Raw genomic sequence first — 24,855 nt, 5'->3', positions numbered from 1 at the left:
CCCAAAGCAGCTTTGCAGAAATGAATTGCAACTATAAATTGTAGCATCATAAATTATTCCCTATAATTTTATCCCTAATAGCATGCCAGTGGCGAGAGTGACATGGAAAAAATCTCAGAGATGGTATGAGAAAGACACCTAAAAAAAGGAATAAAGCGCATCAAGAGATGTCAATAGACGCTATATAGAATTTGTGGCTTTTGTTCTTCTTGTACTATAAGATTTTCATTTTAAAAACAAAGAATAATAAACGGTAAACTCTACTGTAAACACTAAATAAAGAAATTAAAGAGCAATTGCACAAACATAAAATAACTTCAAAAGGACAAAAAGAAAAAGAAAAAAAAAGTCAACTTTTCGGTAAATGGAAAATATAGAAAATGACTGCAGGGATGAAAAGTTAGATTTTAAATTCTTTAAAGACTTACTGCAGGAAATGCGACACTGAATACTTGCTCGTCTGATCTATATCTTAAAATCATACATTTTGCTTTTAAGATAGTAAAAAGTGATTAAAATCAATGGTCCTTGAAACCTCGATGCAGATAAATCCACACAGCCAACTACATTTACATCTGAAACCGAGATGAGGATGAATTTGCCTGGATTTCAATGCCCACACAATTTCCTATTCAGAACTGATTTGCTTGCGGTGCTTTGTGTTCACCAGAGCTGCAATGAGTCACTCTGTTCTTCTGTGTACTCAACTTTCTCCGAACTTCATTTTCAGTATCATAACACCGCAATGAGGGCCCTCAAATAGAAACAACTACAGAAGAGTCTCTATAGAACATCTAGTTGAGTAACAATTAGGGGAAATTTACAGTGTGGAGGTGCAGTAAGTATATTAACAGAAATGTAGATGATTATCCACAGAGTGAGATGTCATATGATGTAACAGTTCGGCTAAAATAATGTTTCCCAAGCTAGAATTTTAAAACACAAAAATTTGTTTAATAACTTTTTTCTTTGCTTAATTATGTTGGATTATCCAAGTAAATAATTAGATAAATAAAAAAAATGTCCTGCAGTTCAGGGCAAATAAAATTAATTTGTTCAGCAACAAAAAAAACAAAGCATATTGTAAAACATACAATAAAAAAAAAAAAAAAAAAAACACTACTAAACTTTATTTTGAAGGCAAAAAAAGGGTTGAATAAAAAATATTAACTTGTTTTAAAATGGTAAAATAGTTAGAGTAAATAAACTCACTGTAAAAAGTAAAAAAAAAAAAATATCTATTGTATAAATGCCAGAATATTGGACCCAGCAGGGAGTTTTCTAATATTACAATTTTAAAGCCGCCATTCAATTCAGTTTTATTTCTAATGCGCTTTTAACAATGGACCTTGCAGAAAAAAAAACAGCTTCACACAGATAAACAGGTTATAAAATGTGAATTTATAAATTTTAGTGCCTATAATGCCTATAAGTCTATCCCCTGATGAGAGCGGCACGTAAACGCTTGATGGTATGAGGGGAAAAAAAACCTACGCAGACTAAAGCTGACAAAGCTGATCAAGTGTCTTTAACTGGAAAAAAATATTCAGACATAATAAAGCAAAAGCTTACAAACATTTTATTTTATTAAGAAAGTCCACAGCAAAATACAAAACAAAATTCAGAAATATAGAAAATTCAGCAGGGAAATGTTTAAAAGACATGAGGACCAGTGGCCTCGAGTTCTTTTGAATAAACATTTTTTTGCAAATGAATATTTAGTGGTCAAACAAAAATATAAATTCAACACTTCCAGTTGTACCGTTCATAATTCAGTGATGAAATGGTTTGAAAACATTGTACGAGTCTCTTACGTTAATAAAAATTATCGTCACAATACAGAAAAAGCCTATGAAAGAATTGAGAGTGAAAAGATAAAAGAACATTATCAGTGTATAGTGTTGTAAAGACCTGTAGCTGAACTCATCAAAACCATAACGCAAGCTCAAGGGACCTCTGACTAATGCAAGCGTGTTCGATTCGAGATCAGAGAAGAGGTGATGTTTTTTAGCAAACAAGACATACAAGAACTTCCTTCGGTCTGTAAAAAAAAAAAATGCCTATGGCTACAATACGCATTGATATAAAGACCTGCCAATTCTCCTGTTTGCTATCTGAAGGCATCTAGATGCAGCCTTGAACTAGAAAACTCCACCTCAGGCAATGATTTGTACTAGATGTTCTCTCTACCAATAATCAACCTCAGGTGATTAATAAATAAAAACACACAACAACGCACCTCTCATCTGAAATGCGGGACTGAAAATATGATTTTGTTTTAATGCAAAAATATATGCCTATAAAAAACCCGTAGCACTTTATTTCAGGTTCTTTATAGGTGCTTCATGAGAAATGATATGACGCTACATATGCATTTCAAATCAACAGGTATCAGCTCTCATAAATACTGCTTTCGTATTGACGTGTTTGATGGCGTTTAATGACACTTGACTTTAAAATGTCGTCATGACGAGGGACTTTGTAGCGCGGCGTACTTCCAGTAAAGTGACATACTGGTGATAATGTAACATTGCTCGAAACCTTAAATGTTTTATGAATGCAATGTGGCAATATCTTGCTTTGTATTCATTATTGTAATAAGCCCTTAACACTCCGTCACCTCAAATCAAGATGCCAACTTGATATAATTATCCTTTATAATAGCTGATCTCTCCGAGTATTGATCATCATGTATTTCAACTTACGGCAGTTATCACAAAAGACTTATGTAGCCTTATAAACACCATGTATTAAGTGTCAACAACTAGCTTGACACTGTCAAAATAAATAGACTTAAGTTAAAATGGACATACTTTACAACCTAAAAGTATTCAGTAGTGTTTAAAAATCAGATTTGTTTTCACACGTCTTGCCCACGTTCCTGTTCATAACTTCTATAACAAGTAACACGGCGCTTTTCACCTAGTATTTGACATGACATGCGTCTCCCATCGCCGTTAGGACACGCGCAATTTCCCATTAGACTGGAAGAGCTTCTCTACTCACCATTTGCATTTTTCTCACTCGCAATATTTTCTAGTCGGCACAGGCAGCATGTTACAGAGGATGCTCCAGTAGAGAAGCTGTAGCAGCTGTTAGCAGCTTACGCTGTGGCCTGAAGGCAGAAGGTTCTTTGAGCGCAGGCCTAGTGCAAGTGGGACCCTTTGTTTAATGAGACCTGTTCAACTGCAGCTGCTCTAGAGCTGCTCCACAGGGGCCGCCTCGTCTTTAGGTGGTGGCTCCAGGTGAATAGGGGTAACATGGGCAGGCTTCCGAGTGCTGTAGGGGATAAGTAATGTTTGCAAGGTTTACAAACGCAGCTATGAAGATGCCGAAGAAGTAAAGGATGTAGGACTTACGAGTAAGGCGAAATCGGAACAGCTACAACAAGGACGTGGTTTTTCTTTCGGAAGTGCCTCCAGAGGCCTCTGTGATAGCCCCGTACGTCTAGATCCCACACGTGTAGGCACTACAGATAGAGAACATTTCTCAATCCCCATTCCTTTGTTTGCAAATGTAGCATGCCTGAGTCACCACTAGAGGTCAGTAAACATCATGAAATATCTGGGAGCATAATGAAAATATAATAAATGCAGTGTGCATGTGTGTTGTTTTTTTTCCCTCAGTTCATAATGTACAATTATTTCAATATACGACTTATTTATAGTTTCTTGCCATCTTATTTTTTTACTTCGAGTTATTTGGGTTTGTGGTACTCTTGAACAACACACAACAAAATAACTTCTTGACCATAAGTGAACAATCCACCAGTGCCTTCATCAATCATTCTGGATTTGTTCCTAAAAGTTCATATGGATCACTACATGCATTTAAAAAGCAACAAAACAGTGACAGTAAACAGGAATTCAAAGGATTTAATGAATGAGTTTATTTAATTGAGAAAAAAAGAAAAAAAAGAAAAAAAAAGAAAAAGGCAAATCACAAAATAAATGAATGAACACAACACACACAACTTGTGTATTTTGTGCTTGGATTTCTGTCCTATTTTCCACACAGCTATCTATACAGGAGATTTTTCAATCAAAATTTTCTTTATTTAGGTTTAAAACTAAAAGTAATATTTTCCACATCATTAATAAAAGACAGTTGTACCTTGGCCAGTTCAGTCCAGGTGCTAGTGTCCGTCTCCTGCTCCATTTTGATAAACATGACGTAGGTCTTTCCTTCCGTGTCTGGGATGAACGAGTCTTCACATGGGTTCTTGCTGTGATCCAGAACTTCGGCCTCCCTGCAATTATACAAAGCTGATAGTTCAGTATGGTACACGTCATATTTCTTACATGTTTCTCTTAACAGGCCATACATTGAATACAAAAGAGAAAATAACTCGAACGCAACCTTTTAGCAAGAAAGTGGATTTACCGTAACAGATTCTGGATCTCTACTCCATAGGCATCTTTCTTCAAGCTATTCATTTAAACATGGAAGCACACAATTACATTTGAGGAAATGGTTTGGCTTTATTTAAACAGCTAAATCTCATACATACCCATCAATATTTCTCAGCTGAACATTTGGGACGGTGTTAAACTTGTGTTTCTTAAAATATACTTCCTGCACAGAAAAGCAATGTGACAATACGCATTATTTCACATTTGAAGGCTTTTGGGAGGGTGGGGAAAAAAATTAATAAAAATAAACACTCTGATTGCAGTAAATATTAGAATATTTGACTTAGGATGGCACCAAATCTTTTACAAAATTTTTATATTGCACTGTGCCTTAAATTGTATTTTGCATTAATTGCTGCATACTGCCAATATTGTCTTTGGCATGTGATGCATATGAAAAAAAATAATGTCATGTTGAAGAAGTTATGCATTATTATTTGTTGGCAGAAGGAAATATTTTAAAAATAAATAAATGTTAGCAAATTAAAAAAAAAAAAAAAACTCGAGTATCAAAAATATATACAATATTAAGCCATTATTATAGTCATTCGTTATTATGTAATAGTTTGTTAGAGCTACAAGCCAACAGCCAAAATCATTACTCACATGGAAGTAACCGTTCATGTTGAGGCCAACGATGCCAAAGTGATACGAGCGGGAAACATCAGGAATTACGCACTCCCTCCCCTTCCTCTGCTCTGGCATGCGCATCCACATATCCCAGTCCCACAGCTACCAGAGAGGAAGCACACATGAATGTATGAAATGAGCTTAATAAGGGGATGGGTTCACTTTTATGGCTAGAACAGATTGACCAAATATGGTTATTTTTGGACCTTCTCAGGGGTAGGCCACTTGGGTTCCAGTTCATCCTTGTAGAGACTTTTTTTGAGCACCCAGCCCAGACCAGGCATACTCTCCACCCTGTAAAGCAGTGACGGGTCCTCGGCTGTGTGCTCATAGCCCTAAAGACACAATGGGAAAGAACAGACTGCATTAGTGTATTATATACATTGCCTTTTAGTAGCATTCAAACAAATTTTAATCTTGATCATCCATCCTGCAAGAACAGCTCTATTCCATTGGACAGTGTGGTGTTTGGCATGAAGCATTAATAAATATCCAATCACGTGTTTTGTCGTTAATTCAAATGCTGAATTGATTCAAAATGTGACTCCATATCTGTCTTGAATTTGTTTATTGTTCTTACTAAGTCACAAAAAGCACTGAATATGAGGAATTGTGCAACAGTGCTTCTAAAGGCAGTCATTTACATAAGACTCAAGCCCTGAGGAGAATTTGTTTTTGCACTGTAAATAGCTCCTTCTGCTTATCATTCTCGAGCTCGAGAACAGTGGTTTGAATTGCTTATGAATGTCCTTAAATAGTTTTTTTCCTAATCATTCATAATCAAATGCAACATTCTGTGTATGGTTTTCCACAGGGATCCATACGCTGCGTTCTTCTTTGCTGGTATGTGTTTGAATCAATAACACACATAGTGTTCGACATGCACGACTACATATTACACCAATCCTGGTGATATCATGTTGGTTCCAAGTTAAAGAAGGTTTTTAGTTTATTATTACTGTTATCAGGGTTTTTTTTTTTTTGGTATCTATATGTTTCAAATTGTTCTCCAAGACTTATGTGGTTATGCCCACAAAAAAAAAAAATTCTGAAAAAAAATTAAAATAATTAACTGAATTAATGCAGTACTTTTGTTTTTCCTTCACTTTAAGGCTAAAGACTTATTTATATTTTAAATGCTATACATTAAAGAAATTCTCTATTTTCAAAATTATTTGTTTTAATTTCTATCTATTCTCTTGTAGTATTCAACATAACTATTAATTGCAAAGAAAACAATCATTTTAAATAAACCTAAATAAGAAGCATTTGTGGTTTCAGTCGACTTCATCATTATGACACGTACAAACGTTATTGAATTTAGATTAATGTAGCACTGTATGTTTAGCACACTGTCCAATCAAAAGTGATATTTACTGCAATTGAACTTGTACACAATATATCAGAAAGACCAAACTATCACTGTAAAACTCACCTGATCATTCCAGGCTGATATGCAATAAATGCTCTCATCTTCATTAAGCAAATGAATGGTCTGACTGAGAAAACTAAAAAAAAAAAAAAAAAAAAGAAATTGCCACTTAAATAAAATACATTAATTAAGGATCATTTGGCAAGGCACAGTAATCTTTTTTTAATGCTTATGGTTTTTCTCACCAATTGTATAGAATTAAGCAATTTCCTAAATTTTATAGAGGTTGTAACTATTGGGGTTTGCTGCCCTCTAGTGAGCATGACTGTGTACTACAAACATTACTATGCTTACATACCTGTAAAAATCTATGGAAATATCCAAATCTTCCTCCAGGACAATTGCAAAATTTGCATCCTTAAATCAACAAGGATAGGGTAAAGCCACAAAACATGCCTACAACTGAACAGAATTTATGATTTGAAACCCTACTAGATAGAATGATCCTCACCGGATGGAGATTGAACGTTGCAGTCAAACTGGCTTTGTAGTGCTATAACAAAATCAATTGTGAAGAATAATTACTGGTCAAAAATCCTTCAAGACTTCTTTCATTTTGGTATTGTATTAGCATATACAATCCTAATAAATCACCTGGGACACACGGGCATTTTTAATGCTAATGGGTGTGTGCTGAACTCCTTTAAGCCCAAACAATTCCACCACATCCATCGGCTCCTACATTTACAAAGAATTAGAAGTGTGTGAAAACTTTGTAAAAAGTTAGCATTAATTAAAGTTTGAATAGGATCTCGGAAACAGTATACAATATCTTTATGTATTTAAGTAGCTGTGAGGTATTTAAAAAGAATAATTTCTGAAAAACATTGAAACATCTCTATAATTATTAGATGAACTCTGTTTCATGGATTTCATATACATTTCTAACAGATAAAATTTAAAGAGAAGGTTAATGACATTACAATGACAACCACAGTTATATATCAGCTACAGTGTTCACTTTCTTTTTTTTTAATGCAGTTTGTATTGTAGAATCAAGAGATGATTCGCTTTGGCGACCCCTAATGGTAGAAGTAGCATATTGTAGCATCAAGAACCCAGCATTCAGGTAACATGTAATTTTATCATTTTTGTGAGACACATGCATGTTCCTTTTGTTAATATGCAATAAACCACATCATTTACCGATTTACTTTGACCGAACAAATGTAAAAATGAACAGATGTTGAGCTTTATTTATACTGAAAAATCCTTAGCATGAATAACAGCTTTACAACACTGTTGGAATCAGTACAGTTTGTCTAAACTTTCAGCTGAAATACTTTGCCATGCCTCTTATAATAAAATTGCCAGAGGCATTTTTTTCTCTAGTTGACTAGATTTCTGTCTGACCTTGCAATCCAGGTGATCCCTACAAACCTACTGTTATTACCTAAAGTGATGGTTTGATTAAAATGAATACGGTTTTCATTACTTATTTTGTTGCATATAAACAAAGGAAAATGAATGTACATTATCTCTCAAAAACAATAGGACTACGTGTTTTTTTTTTTTTTTTAGAGGCACCGTATGATCAGAAATGATTCCCATACTAGCTTCTTTTTTTCAACTTTTTGCTTTAATACTTTAAGCTAACATAAGAACATGAAATCAAACTGTTATCACTCTAAACATTGAATCCAAAAACCAGAGTTCAAGTCTAGGTATGAAGTTATCCTTGTCCATCTCCGGTTTTCCCTTTTGGTAGTAATTAAGCTTTGGGTTATCTTTTGAAGCCGTACTCATTTATTTATGAATCTTGCTTCACTTGCTTTATTTTACTCTGAATGAATGTAGGTGTGAAGACATCAAATGAGAATCAAACATAAAGAAGACAAAAGAAAGCATACCTCATAATAGCCATCAATAAAAACAGTGATCATTTGTGGGTTCACGCCATGAGAGGACAGGAGAGAGCGCAGCATTCTGCAGACACAAACAGTGCTGTTTATTTATCAGACATACATCACCTTTATATTTAAAAAAAAGCAGGACTGGACTCACTACTGACCTGTAGAGATAGTTTGGTCTGTTCCCTGCAATGACAGCAACTGGGATGTTGTAGACATTATTATTGGGAAGCTAAACAAGACACACACGGTCACATTTACACTGTATATACACAAAATACAATGGGAAGATCTTTGAAATTTCAACATACTATAGTTCTCAAAAAATAATAATAATAATAAAAATGAATAATTCAGTATGTTCCTACTGGCTCTGGGTTAAACTCTATTGGCGCTGGATCCTTGCAACTGCAGATGCTGCCATAACCCTCCACTTTACTGCAGAAGAGTTTCCTCCTTCGGTTCAGCTCTGTGTCTGCCCAATGACACTCTGCCTCTATACAACAACACACACAGATGTGCTGTAAAAGTACTAATAAATGTTAAGGTCTGATGTTAATTTTCTTTAGTCTTTCGAGTCCAAAACCCAAAAACAGCTAAAGCATAAAAGAACCTTTACAGCAGCTGAACATCTGTAACGTTTATCCTGATGTTCAGTTAACATACTTTACCAAACCCTAATAAACCAATGCTGATGATTATCATTGGAAAAGAGCCGGACTGTACCTTCAGGAGCTGTGAGTTGAACCTCAGTCTTCAGCAGTACAGGATCTCCCCAGGTGGAGAGAGCAGGTGATTTTGAGTGCTTTTCCCCATACACCTGACCTAAGAACACAGTTTTAACACATTGTGACTGAATAGGTTTCACTGTTGGTGTGATTTTTAACTCGCATTATATAGTTCCAAAAATATAACCATAGTTTTTAATGTAGTGCCCCTAAAAAATTTTTTTTACAATATTCTGAAAAGGTTTGAAAATCAGCCTATCCACTTGGATCCACAAATGGAAATTGGCAGGAAAATGTCCTAAGCATTTATGCTTAAAAAAAAGACCACAAGGTCAACTCTTGTAATTTTTCCAAACAAAAAGTATGTAAAAAGGTTTTAGATTTTGATTTTAAAACATGTCAAGACACTTGTTTTGTGTGTTACCTCCTTTTTTCACAACCAGAGTCCACATGTCTCTCCAGCTAAGAGTAGCAGCCACCTGACTGCCCAGTCCCTTCAAAAGATTCTTGGCAGCATCTTTCAAATGGAAGGTTCCCTCATCCTGATTACAGCACACAGGGCAGCTATTACAACAATACCACACATACTACACATTCAAAGGTCAATTAATAAATATTAGAGGTTGACCTTGATTGTGAAGATTAGGACTCTGCCACGGGTGACCATGTTGAGAAAGAGGATCATGGCTTCATCCTCATGGGGAGAGTAGGTGTCAAACACTCGCTTAGCCATTACATGACCCTGTGCAGGGAGGACCAAGAAATTACTGGATATTAGAATCGCTATATAATAATCATAAATCTGTACCAATTCAATGCTGAGTGCAAAGATTGGGGCTCTTATAAACCCTGATTTTTATGTTTTAATCATTTATCAAAAGAAAGCGTTTTCCTACCTGGATTCCCTTAAATTTTTGAACTGTATTTGCTCATGAGCTATGTCTTAAATGGCTTCTTTGAGTCCAATCCATCACTGTACATGCTCATACTACATACGATGTTTGTTTATTGTTCTTTGAATGCCATGCCAGGGTCAATAACAGTTTTCATTGGAGGATTGAGGTAAATTTGATGAGACATTACAGCAATTGAAAACATTGGCAGAATCTGTAGTTATAAGAAGTCCTTGATTTTAATACTCAGTAAGTATTGCAGTATTTTCTTCGGTGATACATTTTAAAAAAACTCCTACATACGTACTTTGAGTACGTTTATCATTTATGATAGTTTACAGCCACCAAGATGGTGCCTGATGGCTGCCTCGTGTGTTGGTGTGCTTTGTTTTGTATTGTTTTGTTTGTTAATTATTGGATTTTTGTGGTTTTTCATATGTGTATAACACAATCCCACCATGACAAATTCCTTGTACAATGCAGCCCATGATATTTAATAATAAAGATGACTCTGAAAAATGATATTTTGTGTCACAGAGTATTGCAGTTTATTAATATATGGCTATATGGGATCTAACAAGCTACTTGAATTTTATTTGAATGTCAATTATAAAACAAACCTACAGAGAACACACTTTTGGTTTTTTTTGTTGTTTTTTTCTCCCCATCACGTTAAAGAAAAATGTAAACGTTACTTACAGTAGCCTGATTGAGCACTATGACGTGTATGCCTCTTCCCTGCTCACGCATCTCGTCCTCCAATACCTAAAGAAAGCAGCCGAAAAATAAACCGATCATTATCTTATACCTATCAGATCACAGCATTTTATCAGCGAGTTCATTTGCACTGTTACTCATCCAGTTACACCACTGTCACGAATTGTAGTTTCTTACAAATTTTCTGATGTAACAGATTTTGGGTAAATATTATGTGAACTGAGATGTCGAGCAATTTAAAAGAAATATAGAGCCAAAAAATAATGAGACAAAAATGCTCAACAGGAAGAAAAACTCACGGTGGTACCATCCACTGCCACATACACCTTTGAGCGACTAGAGTACACCTCGATGTCTAGCACCTTGCGTCCGCTTGCCGGTCTTTTGGCCGTTTCCATGTTGGCCACGGTTTCATCTGAGGAACAAATAAAATCACAGGTGGAATAAGAAATAAATTCTCACACACACATACACACACACACACACACAATAAATAAATAAACAACATGAAAATGGACGACATATATAAAGGTTGTAAAAAATACCAAAATCTGCACTTAACTAACAAATTTTTAACCGTGGTGTAGTGTGCCGTGGTGTAGTGAAATGACAAAATGACAAAATTATTCTTTATTTTTGCCTTGAATGGCACATCAAAGTAGTTTATTAGTATTTTGCTATATTTTTTTTACTATTATTAGTGTTTTGTGTATTAGTGTATTTGCATATATATATATATATATATATATATATATATATATATATATATATATATATATATATATATATATATATATATATATATATATATACACACACATACACATACATACACAGTGAGGAAAATAAGTATTTGAACACCCTGCTATTTTGCAAGTTCTCCCATTTAGAAATCATGGAGGGGTCTGAGATTGTCATCGTAGGTGCATGTCCACTGTGAGAGACATAATCTAAAAAGAAAATCCAGAAATCACAATGTATGATTTTTTAACTATTTATTTGTATGATACAGCTGCAAATAAGTATTTGAACACCTGAGAAAGTCAATGTTTATCAATGTTAGTCATTGTCATGCTGGAAGACCCAGCCTCGACCCATCTTCAATGCTCTAACTGAGGGAAGGAGGTTGTTCCCCCAAATCTCGCAATACATGGCCCCGGTCATCCTCTTAATACAGTGCAGTCGCCCTGTCCCATGTGCAGAAAAACACCCCCAAAGCATGATGCTACCACCCCCATGCTTCACAGTAGGGATGGTGTTCTTGGGATGGTATTCATCATTCTTCTTCCTCCAAACACGTTTAGTGAAATTATGACCCAAAAGTTCTATTTTGGTCTCATCTGACCAAATGACTTTCTCCCATGACTCCTCTGGATCATCCAAATGGTCATTGGCAAACTTAAGACGTGCCTGGACATGTGCTGGTTTAAGCAGGGGAACCTTCCGTGCCATGCATGATTTCAAACCATGAACTCTTAGTGTATTACCAACAGTAACCTTGGAAACGGTGGTCCCAGCTCTTTTCAGGTCATTGAACAGCTCCTCCCGTGTAGTTTTGGGCTGATTTCTCACCCTCCTTAGGATCATTGAGACCCCACGAGGTGAGATCGTGCACGGAGCCCCAGTCCGAGGGAGATTGACAGTCATGTTTAGCTTCTTCCATTTTCTAATGATTGCTCCAACAGTGGACTTTTTTTCACCAAGCTGCTTGGCAATTTCCCCGTAGCCCTTTCCAGCCTTGTGGAGGTGTACAATTTTGTCTCCAGTGTCTTTGGACAGCTCTTTGGTCTTGGCCATGTTAGTAGTTGGATTCTTACTGATTGTATGGGGTGGACAGGTGTCTTTATGCAGCTAACAACCTCAAACAGGTGCATCTAATTTAGGATAATAAATGTAGTGGAGGTGGACATTTTAAAGGCAGACTAACAGGTCTTTGAAATCCGAATTCTAGCTGATAGACAGGTGTTCAAATACTTATTTGCAGCTGTATAATACAAATAAATAGTTTAAAAATCATATATTGTGATTTCTGAATTTTTTTTTTTAGATTATGTCTCTCACAGTGGACATGCACCTACGATGACAATTTCAGACCCCTTCATGATTTCTAATTGGGAGAACTTGCAAAATAGCAGGGTGTTCAAATACTTATTTTCCTCACTGTATATATATATATATATATATATATATATATATATATATATATATATATATATATATATATATATATATATATAAAAAAGAATGGTCATAGTTTTAATACTTTCTATTTACATTTGATGACTCCAAATGTTTTAGCTCCTGTTCTCTTGATTAAATTATAAGAAAGTGATACAGTTCTTCTGTCTATCTTATGTCAGAGCTGCTGTTTGTTTAAATTTTTCTGCTACTATGCACCTTATTTTATTTGGTTAGGACAGGTTTACTGGCGGAGCTATTTTGTGTTTTGTGTATTGTCCTGTACTGTCTTGTGTTGTCTTTTTTGCACTGTTTGCACCAGTTGCACACATGCACGTTATGTGGCGAGGATCTTTCTACTAGTTCTTGGCCCTGTGTTTTTTTCTTTTTCTTTTTTTTCTGTGACTGTTGTTTTATGTTGTTGTATGTAGCGCCTGGGTTCTGGAGGAATGTTGTTTCATTTCACTATGTACTGCATCAGCTAAATATGTTTGAAATGACAACAAAAGCTTCTTGACTTGACTGTTACACAAAAATAAGTCAACACTTTCTGGCCAATTAGAATCAAGATTGTTATCAGAGCTACGCTATAAAGTTAGATAATGGCTCTGAGATTTCCATACCAACCGCAACCTGAGTTTTTCCTTCTTACCTCAGTGTAAGAACATGTGTTAAAATCGCTGCGTGTGGTTATCACACATGGTACAGAAGAGGTACAAATTATCTCGTGACACACTGGAGTATTCAACTAAATGTCAAAAACTGACCCAAATATAGTCTACATACCATAATCTGGAGCAGAATCTTCCTCGCTTGCTGCTCTCCTCGTTTCCAGAATAAGTTTGATGTTCACAATTACAGTAATAAACAAAAATAGTACAGCACCACCCTAAGAAAACACACAAATCATAAAAACTCAAAGCAGAAGCATAAAATGACAACACGATATGAAATGTTCCTTGTGTAAATGAAGATGTTTACCTGGCAAATTCGTCGCAGAGCCCGTTTGTTGGTAAGTTTGTATTTCCAGGTAAGGTAAAGGCTACGCTGTTGTCGAGGGATAAAGGGCTTGGCTCGGGGATTCGGGGTCCAGGAGTCCATTATCCCTGTAACTCACTGCCCACTGCTGCTGCTACAGAGGACAAAAAGCACCAAAGAAACTTTATGTACGAGTTTAATTACTGTTCAAATTGGTGTTATAAATGAAATGCAAATCTCAGAGGTGCTATGATTGTTTAAGTGCAAATGATAGGTAGGAAATAATACAAAACAGGGCATGCTGTCGCAGGTAAATAATAATAAAAAAAAAAAACGATATCCTGATAACAGCAGCACTGCAAACGCACAATGTGGAAATACAGAAGGTGAGAAAAGGGAATTGGCGACACGGATGGCGTGCACAACCTTTGTGTGGAAAGTGGGCACTTTTATAAATAAGACCCCAGAGAAGTCCATAGTTTAGAGGGCGGTGCGTCAGTAATAATGGTCCATGGGGAAACACAGTGTTCCGTATTAAGTTAAACGGACTACACAAATTTTTAATATTTAAATTGCTCGAGTTACTCGAAGGAATCGTTTCAGCCATACATTATATATACAATATACATGTTTATAAATGAACATTTTTGCATTTAATTTGCATATATATATATATATATATATATATATATATATATATATATATATATATATATATATTAATTAGAACAGAATAAAAACTTTACATAATGAAATCCGTTGTACTTTGAATTACATGATGCATGAAAAATTTATTAATGTAAAGTAACGAAGTAAAAACCCTTGGCTACGGTTCACCATTGCATCTAATGCTTCTTGTGAAACAAGTTAGTCCCTGTTATTGCTTATTTTAGAGTCACAATACACTGATCATGTCTTTAAAGTATGAAAACACTGAAGACGTTGGTGTGTAAATTTGTGTTACAAAGCAATGGAACTGGAGACTTCTTCCAAAAACCCTTGAATCAGGTTTTAATGAAGTAAAACTGGAATTAATCCAAGTTTATACATGCGGATTGATACAGACGTGTAATTTGGCTCGAAGCCGGAACTACAGCTGCTAAAACAAAAACAAAAAAAAACCGACTTAACGCATTCTGACCAATCCGAATGGAGAATTCAACAGCTCCAGTTAAAGCAGGATTTTACTGAAGTTCGCGTCTCTTTTTGCATGAAATATGCAAACAATAGCAAAATATATAACGCACAATTATTACAACATTTTATATCCCACATAAAGACTTTCTCTGTTAATCCGGGTAGCTCACTGCCCCGGTGGGGGAATCTTTGCTAGCTTCCTACCCTTAGCAAGAAAGCAACCTTGTGCAAGTCATTCTAAAAGCGTTTACCTTTCCTCCAGGTTAGGTGTCATCCATCTTCAAAATTATATTTTATGACATTTACAAAGCTTGCTGTCAGCACCTGCGTGGTGCATGCACAAGAATATGGACAGCAAGCGTTATTATTAAAGCTACAATGGCGGCCACGTGTGCTGCTTCCATAATAAAAGTCTAGGAGCCGTAAGAGTTCGAAGTGTATTTATTGATTTACACGTTTCTTTGTAATCTACACGTTATCCTCTCTTGGTGAAATATTTTTCGAACAATACTAAATCAGTCCTGGCGTGTGACATTATCCTTTATTGTCTGAAATCATACTGTAATTAAATTATATTTTAGCCTGTTTGTAGTCAGTCAATTTTGTCACTGATTTCTTGTGCAATTCCTGTCCTGCTTAAACACTTCAGCTTCATTTAAACTGTAATTTATATCAACAGTCTGTTAAAATGGCTCAAGACCACAATTTGCAGTTCAGCATTTAAGCACCCATTACTTTAACAATGATAAAACTGTATTGAATGGACATTTGGTGTCACCAGGATGAGAAATTGTTCCATTTTGAGTCTGGTTCCTCTCAAGGTTTCTTTCTTATACCATCTCAGGGAGTTTTTCTTTGCCACTTTCGCCACTGGTTCGCACATTGGAGATAAACTTATGGGCACTAACATATAAATTCATATTATACAACCTATTTATCTCTGTCCGTGATGCAGACTGATCCAAACAAGGACTGCCAGACTCCAGTGTTCTCCTGGCAGACACAGAAACTCTATACACACCCTCCCAGATCCATACCACAATCCATACTGGACTTTTTTACAACTACAACACCTGTGCAATGTTCTACTGGACAATCACTGCGATGACATATTGTCACTTTCTGACACAATCAATTTAGTTTTATTTTTTGTCCTGTTAGGTTCATGTAAATGTACTTTTAGTTTGCCCTAAACCAGAAATAAATCCCTTGGATTCTCAGGCAGATCTGATTCCAATTATACCATAGGCAATGCTACTAATGCACACTAATGTATCTTTTTAGCAAAGCCTACGCATAACATGTCACATATCATAAACTTGTGTTCCAAACATCTGATCACATACACATTATCAACTTCTGCTGTTAATATCATGAACAGCATCTACGCTAATTTCTCTCCACCGCTTCTCTTTCTCTACCCATCCAGAGGCATACTGAGGTTGCTCCAGCCCAAGATTATTGCTCAAGATTATTGACCTTTAAAGAAATAGATACGGAACTTGCAAACTTCCTGTACCATCTAGAGACGTACCAGTGCCAGCTGGATTCCACTTCATGTGTGGAGATTTGACATTGGACCTCCTAGAGTGTTTAAAGTCTCTGGCATGGAGAAGCTGATGTTGAATCTGTGATGATCACAAATGTTGAGCTATTTTATGAGTTATGAGTCCTAGTTTTATAACCATAATGACTGTATAAGACTGTAGAAAGATCATTACTTATAATCTTATACTCCAGTGCTCATGTTAGTTCTCACTCTCCAGTGTTCTGTATTGTTGAAAGATTTATGATCAAAATCTTGATGTCACCCAAATGAGGATGGATTCCCCTTTTGAGTCTGGTTCCTCTCAAAGTTTCTTCCTCATAACATACAAGGGAGTTTTTCCTTGCCACAGTCGCCACGGCTGCTCATCAGGGATAAATACACACCATTCACCTTAACTGTTGATAAAGCTAAAGCTGCTTTGAGACAATGTCTCTGGTGAAAAGAGCTATAGAAATAAACTTGACTTGACTAATGCAGCATACAAATATTGCTATTCATCGTTCCTTCATTTTAGGATTCTGTTTACAGTCTGTGGGCCGAAAAAGGGTTTTACACACAGCCAGAACAAAGCTGCTTTTTCTAAAAGGACAAGTTTGATGCATTTTGCTCCATGATTTTGGGTCCATTTAAAGTTTTAAAATAGGAAAAGGGTCAGTTTTGAGGGCAGGCAAGGACTTTTAATCAGTTTGTAGGAATTGCAATTGACCTTACATGCAGCAGACGGCGTTAGAAATTACAAATTGGTAGTTATTAAAAAAAAAAAGAAAAAAAAAAGAATAATAATAATAAAAAAAAAACGTAATTGATTTTTTTTTTAAAAACTTTGTATACATTGCTACTTTAAATCTAACATGAGGTAAGTGAGAATGAACATAAATCTATGCTGATTCATAATTTCCCAACATTAACTGTTTGAGGAGGATAGAAATAAGAATGATGCGAATAAAAGGTCAGAATTGAAACATGAATTTTTACTGCTATATGCACTAATAAAAATTAATTTTATTTAAAAAAAAAATACAAATGGAAATCATTTCCTCTTCGACTTGTGACTTTTCTTCGATCGACTGTATAGAAAAGGAAAAAAAAAAACATGTTAAACATATAATGTAAGGTATCTGAAACAAATCGCTTCACACAAATGTATCTTACTGTGAAAGGTACTGTTTTTACCTCTCAGGTGATTTTGAGTGACTGCGGTGCCTATGGCTTCTGTGATGTCCTGCCGTACCAGAAAGAGGGGGGAAAAACTTTAATACAATCAAATAATCCAGTCGATCAGACTTACTTTACTTCATGAAATTGAGTTTACACAACAACGCTCTATACAAGAAGTAGCACCTTCATAGAAATGATTTAAGATGGTGGTGTAAATTATACAGAAGGCAAAATAATTACAAAACAACCCGAGTTTCTCCAATTTGAATACATTTTGCTAAAATAAAGCTCTAAAAGATCTCTAAAGCAGACTGTACAGAGATTTAGTGTACCTGGAGATTTGGAGCGATGCCTCCTTTCTCTGGATCGGCTACGGTGTCTGCGTGGACTCTTACTGCGATGGCGATCACGATCACGATCACGATCTCGTTCTCGTTCACGCTCACGCTCACGCCTGGGAGACGGACTACAGGAGAAGGAAGACAGAGTCTAATGTTAAACATGCCCATGTCTCTCTATAGGCTCAGTGGATAATCTCAGCCAAAGCTGTAGATTTGCATCTATAATCATAAGATGGAACTTGTTACAGGACTAGTGTCCACAATATACTTACAATGAACATCACTGAAGCACACTTAGTGCTGATGGTCTTTCTACACTTGCAACATGGACTTCTAAATGACCCCATGTATCAGTCCATGTATAAGACAAAAGGTTCCCATTGAGTTCCCCCCCCCCCCCCCAACCATTACTTATTACCTTCCCAATTACAATAACACTAATCAATTATTAAAGTCATTCAGATGATGAAATATCCATATCAAATCATATATCAAATGCAGACACTGTAATTAAAATAAGCCGTAAAACCGTAAACTGTAAAACCGTAAACTGGCTTTTACAGCCGTAAAAGTCGTGTGTCTTCTAACTTTTGACTGGGACTTCATGACTTGCTGGCTTTATCAGTGCGTTTATTAAGAATTGTGTAAAAAAACAAAAACAAAAAAAAAACAAACAGGGAGATGAAGAACACTACTGCACGTGTACCTTCGTCTCTTCGGTGATCTGCTTCGTCTGCAAACGTAGAAAGAAAAGAATCGTTAGAAATCCGAATGGCTGCTTATAAACATGTGAGAAACACTCCAGCAATACACGCGCCTAATTTATTTAATTACTCCTACATAGTCTAGTGATCTAATAAATAAACTTTGTGCACACGCCACATTACACACTACTTACATTTATTTACTGTATACTTGATTTTTGTATCGAATGTCAATAACTGACCTTCTGGGTGAGCGGCTTCGTCTGTAGCGAGGAGATGGAGATCTGCGAGGTCTATCTAAATCTCTGTAGCTCCGTCTGTGTGGCTCTGGTGCCTGCACTCGCTCAGGCTAAACACCATCAGAAAAAAGGAAGAAGTGAACATTAATGTTTGGAAGATGATCATAGACCTTTCACTACTTACTTTCCTATTAGTTTTATTTCTGATTTATTAAAGAATGAAGCATCATCAAACACAAGTCAGTGTCAGATTTATATATTTTTGCACTGCGAAATTGTCTTGAAGGTTCCCTTGTAATTATGAATATTTACAGATAAATAGAACAATATTGAAAACATAATTTAAGGTGGCAAGTACAAATTACACTACTACCAAGCTGCCACTGCTGGGCCCTTGAGCAAGGCCCTTAACTCAAATGCTCAGATGTATAAATGAGATAACTGTTGCTCTGGATAAGGGCATCGTCCAAACGTTGTAAATATATAAATAATAATAAAAATAAATGCTTTGTTTTACTAAAACTGAATAAAAAAAATTTGCAGAAAAAAGTTAGAGTTAAAAAAAAGTGAGTAAAAAAAATGTAAATAAATAAATAAAGCTAAACACAAAAACACTGCATAACATTTTTTTACAACAATACCGTTACAATTTAAAAGCCATTTGTGCATCTTTTTTTATAGATTTATATTATCTATGATTTTAATCTTTCCAAAAATATTTTTGCTGTTTTGCAGGTGTGTCAAATGTATTTATTGCATTATACCTTCTCTTCCTCCTCCTCCTCTTCTTCTTCACTAGACTCCACTTCATCTAGGTCTTCTTCCAGGGCACTGATACGTGGATCGAGAAGCTCAGCCTCCTCCAGAACCTGCCTCTTCTACAAAAATGACTTCCATTAGCACAGATGCGTACCTTAATTTTCATTCAAATTCTCAAAAAAAAAAAATCTCAACCAACCAACCTGGAGCCTCGGGAGAATGATGTCACACGCACGTTCGGCGTGAAGCAACTCGTCTATGAACTCGTCCACGTGCATCAGCTCAAACTCTGAAAAAATACACAGGTTCACCGGTTGTGTTTATGCTAACTACAGTAGTTGACATCAGTCTACGGACAATAAAATCATGTAGCAGGACTGGGGAAATATACATACATTTTTTTTTATAAGTGCACAATTAAAATTCAATATAAAATTAACCAGACCCCAATGTACATTAAATCCAGTCCTGAATAGCAAAGAAAAATCCAATGGCATTCCTGTATCCTGGGATCTATAAATGTTTTCTGAGGATCACACCGGAGCTGGTGGACTAGGGTCTAATTCTGGACAGTGTTGTTACCTCCGTTTCTGTTCTGGGTTTTAACCTTCCTGTAGTCATTGTACAGCGGTTCCAGGTATTTATAGCAGTCCACTGAGGTGCCCGTCAGACGCATATACATGGCTCCAAGCAGGCGGACATATCTGTAGAGACAGTAAAACAAAGTGACCGAAAGCAATGATGAAGTGCTTTCTACAAGAAAATGACATGAAATAATATTCTCATGCATTATGGATTTCAGCTCATGCATTCTGCTTCAAGACACATCACAGAATCCTGAACATGGGGCCGAGCAAATCACAAATAAAAGAAACTCACAACCTCTTCTTTTTTTCCCCATTCGTTACAGTATCTCAAGTTTCTACAGTACAGTGTCTCAAATTTTACGAATAAGTGAACCTGCAGTAAATACAGGGGAATAAAGTTGATCAGTAAGAGTAGTGGAAGCCAGGCTGAGAGAAAAGGTGACCATCTGTGAGCAACAGTATGGTTTCATATCGAGGAAGAGCACCACAGATGTTACCCTTTTATGTTGTATGGTTTAGAGACAGTGGCATTGAGTAAAAGACAGGAGGGACATATTATTAGAGGGACAGCACATGTAGGGCGTTTTGGAGACAAGGTGAGGGAGGCGAGATTGATATGATTTGGAGATGTGCAGAGGAGGGACATGGGGTATATCAGTAGGAGAATGCTGAGGATAAGCCGCCAGGAAGGAGGAAAAGAGGAAGACCAAAGAGGCAGTTTATGGATGTGGTGAGGAAAGACATGCAGGTATGTGGGTTGAAAGAGGCAGATGTAGAGGACAGGGTAGTGTGTAGACGGAGGATCCGCTGTGGCGACCCCTAACGGGAGCCAACTATATTTAGTATATTTTACTCAGTGTGCAGCTTGTATAGCAGTATAGATTTACTGTCCTCTGAAAATAACTCAACATATAGCCATTAGTGAGTACACCCTAAGTAATAACAGCTGTACATCATGTAACCATGCAAAGCCACATGTCCTATTCATCATGTTTGTGTTTTCATCTGCTTGACACGACCATACAAATTTGTGTATCTTGTATTAGAGCAGATAAAATGTGGTGCTTTGAGTACAATTTTCTCATACTGACCACCGGATGTTCAACATGGTACCTCATGGTAGTAACTCTCGGAGGATTTGAGAATTAGAATTGTTGCTCTCTACGAAGATGCCGAGACTATAAGAAGATCGGTAACACCCTGAAACTGAGTTACAGTACAGTGGACAGGGCCATACAGAGGTTTTCCAGGACGGGTTTCACTCAGGACAGGCCGCGCAATGGTCCATCAAAGAAGTTAGGTCCTAGTGCTGTGTGTCATGTGTACGAGTGCTGCAGCATTGCTTTAGAGGTTGCAGAGGCAGAAGGTCCGCTTATCAGTGCGCATACACTAAAAAAAAAAAAAACACACACTGCAACAGGTCGGTTTGCATGGCCATCATTCCAGGAAGAAGCCTTTTCTGAAGCTGACCCACAAGAAAGCCTGCAAAAAGTTTACTGAAGACGACCTCTTCAAGAAAATTAATTACTGGAACCATGTCCTGTGGTCTGATGAGACTAAGATAAACTTGTTTGGCTCAGATGGTATCCAGCATTTGTACTGACTGGTGAGAAAGCACCAAGAAAATTGTGTCTTGTGGGAAACATGGAATTCAACATGTACTGTGACATTCTGAAGCAGAACATGATGCCCTCCCTCCAGAACTGGGCCGAATGGCAGTTTACACACATAAAACACACCACCAAGGTGCCAACTGCCATCCTGAGGAAGCTGAAGTTCAAGTAGTGGCCAAATATGTCTCCAGACCTGAACCCTATTGAGCACATGTGATTCGTCCTCATGCAGAAGATGAAAAAGCTCCATGCATCCAACATCCAGCAGCTCCGTGATGTCATTAAGGAGGATCCCAGCAACAATCTGTGCAGCTCTGGTGAATTCCATGCCCAGGAGGATTAAGGCAGTGCTACATAACAATGGTGCTCACACAAAATATCGACACTTTGGACACAGTTTTGACATGTTCTCTTAGGGTGTACTCACTTTAGTTGCCAGCTGTTGTGACAATAATGACTATGTTGCGTTATTTATAGAGGACAGTAAATCTGTACTGCTACACAAGCTGCACACTGAATACTCTAAACTATACCCAAGTTTTATTTCTATAGTATTGTCCCTTGAGAACAAATAATAAACGGTTGCTGAAATGTGAGGGGTGCACTCACTTTTGTTAGATACTGTAACTTTTTATTTGTTATTTACTAATAACTTTTGATCATTCAATTAAAAAATCTCTCAACAAGCACACTCCAAAATCTAGTGGAACATCTTCCCAGAAGAGTGGAGCTTATTAACAGCAAATGGGGATAAAATGTAGAATAAAGAAAAAAAAAAGAACATACTTATGGTCTTATAGACAGATGTCCACAAACTTTTGAACAAAAGTTGTCAACTTGACAATCCAGCATTTTTTTCCCCCAATTGCAAAGCAAATCCCTATACAGGACATTATAAGTAAAGATCAGATAAACTCCATACTTGAAATCTTCGTTCTTGATGAACTCCACGATGATGTCTTTCTCCGGCTGGATCTGAAGCATCTTCAGGGTGAGGCATAAGAACGGCGTGGGTTTGATGTTGCCTCCGAACACGCCGCCGACGAATTTTAGCTCCATGGCTTTGTCCACCACGAGCTCGGCTATAGGTGGCGTAAGCAGTAACCATGTTATAGGAGGAACCAAAAACAAAAAGGATGAAGAAACAAAAAAAGTATAACACTTTCATAAGTGAATAAAAAAATACATGTCACAATTATTATCTCCCTAAACATACTTCAGACTATGAGTGATTAATTTTAGATAACAAACCAGTCTGTCCAAGTAAAATATATTAGTCAATGCAACATAAATGAATAAATTTTCCCCCCTTTATTTAGGACATGTCTTTGAATTCATATTTGCTCCACATTTTACACGATATTTTCCACTCTGACTTTCCCCATTTCTTATTTCGCTCAGCATCATTTTATCGTCTCTAGAAACGAGCTGCTGTTTATCCAGGAGCAAAAATCTTTATTTGTTTACTGTACAAACCTATTAAAAAGTCTGACCTTTATTTGACCCTCACTCAAGACTCCACAACGACACAAAGAGACATTGTCTCTAAGCAGCTTTACCGAATTTATGAAATAAAGTGAACGATGTGCATTTATCCCTGAAGAGCAGCCTGGGGCGACTGTGGGAAGGAAAAACTCCCTTAGATGTTATGAGGAAGAAACCTTGAAAGGAACCAGACTCAAAAGGGGAACCCATCCTCATTTGGGTGACATCAAGAGTGTGATTATAGTCTTTAACCAATACAGAACACTGGAGAGTGAGAACTAACATGAGGACTGGAGTGTGTGATGAGTATCATTTGAGATTATGGAACTAGAAGCTACTGAGCAACTCATAAAATCTCTCAACATTTGCGATCATCACAGATCCAACATCAGCTTCTCCATTCCAGAGCCTTTAAACACTCAAAAAGCAGTCCAACGTCCAAACTCCAGATGAAGTGAAATCCAGCTGGTTCTGGATGTGAGCTACAGATTCTCAATCTATTCATCTACCTTGCACTATAATCCACCTATCATGAGTTTTATATATATATTATAATGATTATAGACACCTGATAATCTCATCATTAATCAGTTTTCTGTTTTTTTTTTTTTTTGTACTATTTAATACTTACTACTGGTAACTGGTAAATTTCCACTGCCTTACTTTAGATTTATACATGAAAATAAAAGAATTTCAAGCAAAATACCTCGCATTGAAGTTACAGAGAAAAAACTCTTCTTAATCTACAATATTTACAAAAAATAAAATAAAAAAACAAATGCCTGACAATCATATAGACTTAATTCTAAAATACTTTATATATACACTTTATAGTAACATACTGTAGTTGTGGTTACAAACCAGGTTAGCATCATTAGCATTACTAGCATCATTAGCATTACTAGCATCATTAGCATTACTAGCATCATTAGCTCACCCGTAAGCCCGAAACATTCCTCCTTCCAGTATTTAGACTCATAGATGCGGGTTCGAATGATTTTCTCCACCAGATATTGTGGATTTGTTCCGTGTATACTGTTCGCATCCTTCACTGTCCTGTTTGCCATTACGGCCTAAACAACATTCACTCACTCACACTCTCTCACACACTCAATGAAATCAAACGCGCTGAAGCAGGAGACACGGAGACCAGCCGCGTCCCAAACACCGTACGATTACACTTATAGTGTACTACTTTTAGCGGTTTTGAGTCCTATTAAGTGCACACTTATTTAAAATAAGGCGTTGTTTGAAATACAACCAATAAATAAAAGCTTCCGGGTTATCGATAAATGTGTGTTTCTTGTTAAAAAATTAATTGCACTAGATTAGGCTGTTATTTAATAAAAATGTTTGGCGATATAGTAAATGTACAAAATAATTAAAAATAATTGCAAAAACAATGTTTTAACACGGTGTGCACTTGAAAATGTATTTGAATTTACGCCAATGAGTTAGCGCTTCC

At 36.5% G+C, this 24,855-nt stretch overlaps 2 protein-coding genes across 2 annotated transcripts; both read right to left on the bottom strand.

The window, feature by feature from the left end:
- Positions 1-1,568: 1,568 nt before the first annotated feature.
- pomgnt1 (protein O-linked mannose N-acetylglucosaminyltransferase 1 (beta 1,2-)) lies at positions 1,569-15,379 on the bottom strand. Its single transcript, XM_083567169.1, has 22 exons — positions 15,207-15,379; positions 13,822-13,972; positions 13,627-13,729; positions 10,962-11,077; positions 10,645-10,710; positions 9,681-9,794; positions 9,477-9,594; positions 9,051-9,149; positions 8,693-8,820; positions 8,486-8,556; positions 8,325-8,400; positions 7,069-7,152; positions 6,926-6,967; positions 6,773-6,831; positions 6,478-6,550; positions 5,249-5,377; positions 5,019-5,144; positions 4,511-4,575; positions 4,384-4,428; positions 4,114-4,249; positions 3,360-3,469; positions 1,569-3,279 (listed from the first exon to the last, which is right to left on the bottom strand). The coding sequence occupies exons 2-22, from the start codon at positions 13,939-13,941 to the stop codon at positions 3,198-3,200; spliced, it is 1,962 nt and encodes a 653-aa protein (XP_083423295.1). The 5' UTR covers positions 13,942-13,972; positions 15,207-15,379; the 3' UTR covers positions 1,569-3,197.
- Positions 15,380-17,159: 1,780 nt separating this feature from the next.
- prpf38a (pre-mRNA processing factor 38A) lies at positions 17,160-24,605 on the bottom strand. Its single transcript, XM_083567676.1, has 10 exons — positions 24,328-24,605; positions 22,828-22,987; positions 20,288-20,409; positions 19,909-19,994; positions 19,711-19,824; positions 18,950-19,056; positions 18,710-18,736; positions 17,995-18,128; positions 17,678-17,726; positions 17,160-17,571 (listed from the first exon to the last, which is right to left on the bottom strand). The coding sequence occupies exons 1-10, from the start codon at positions 24,455-24,457 to the stop codon at positions 17,535-17,537; spliced, it is 966 nt and encodes a 321-aa protein (XP_083423802.1). The 5' UTR covers positions 24,458-24,605; the 3' UTR covers positions 17,160-17,534.
- Positions 24,606-24,855: the final 250 nt, after the last annotated feature.

Source organism: Silurus aristotelis (genome assembly GCF_946808225.1).
Source record: "Silurus aristotelis genome assembly, chromosome: 2".
Lineage (NCBI taxonomy): Eukaryota > Metazoa > Chordata > Actinopteri > Siluriformes > Siluridae > Silurus > Silurus aristotelis.
This window is presented reverse-complemented; position numbering and strand designations above follow the sequence as displayed.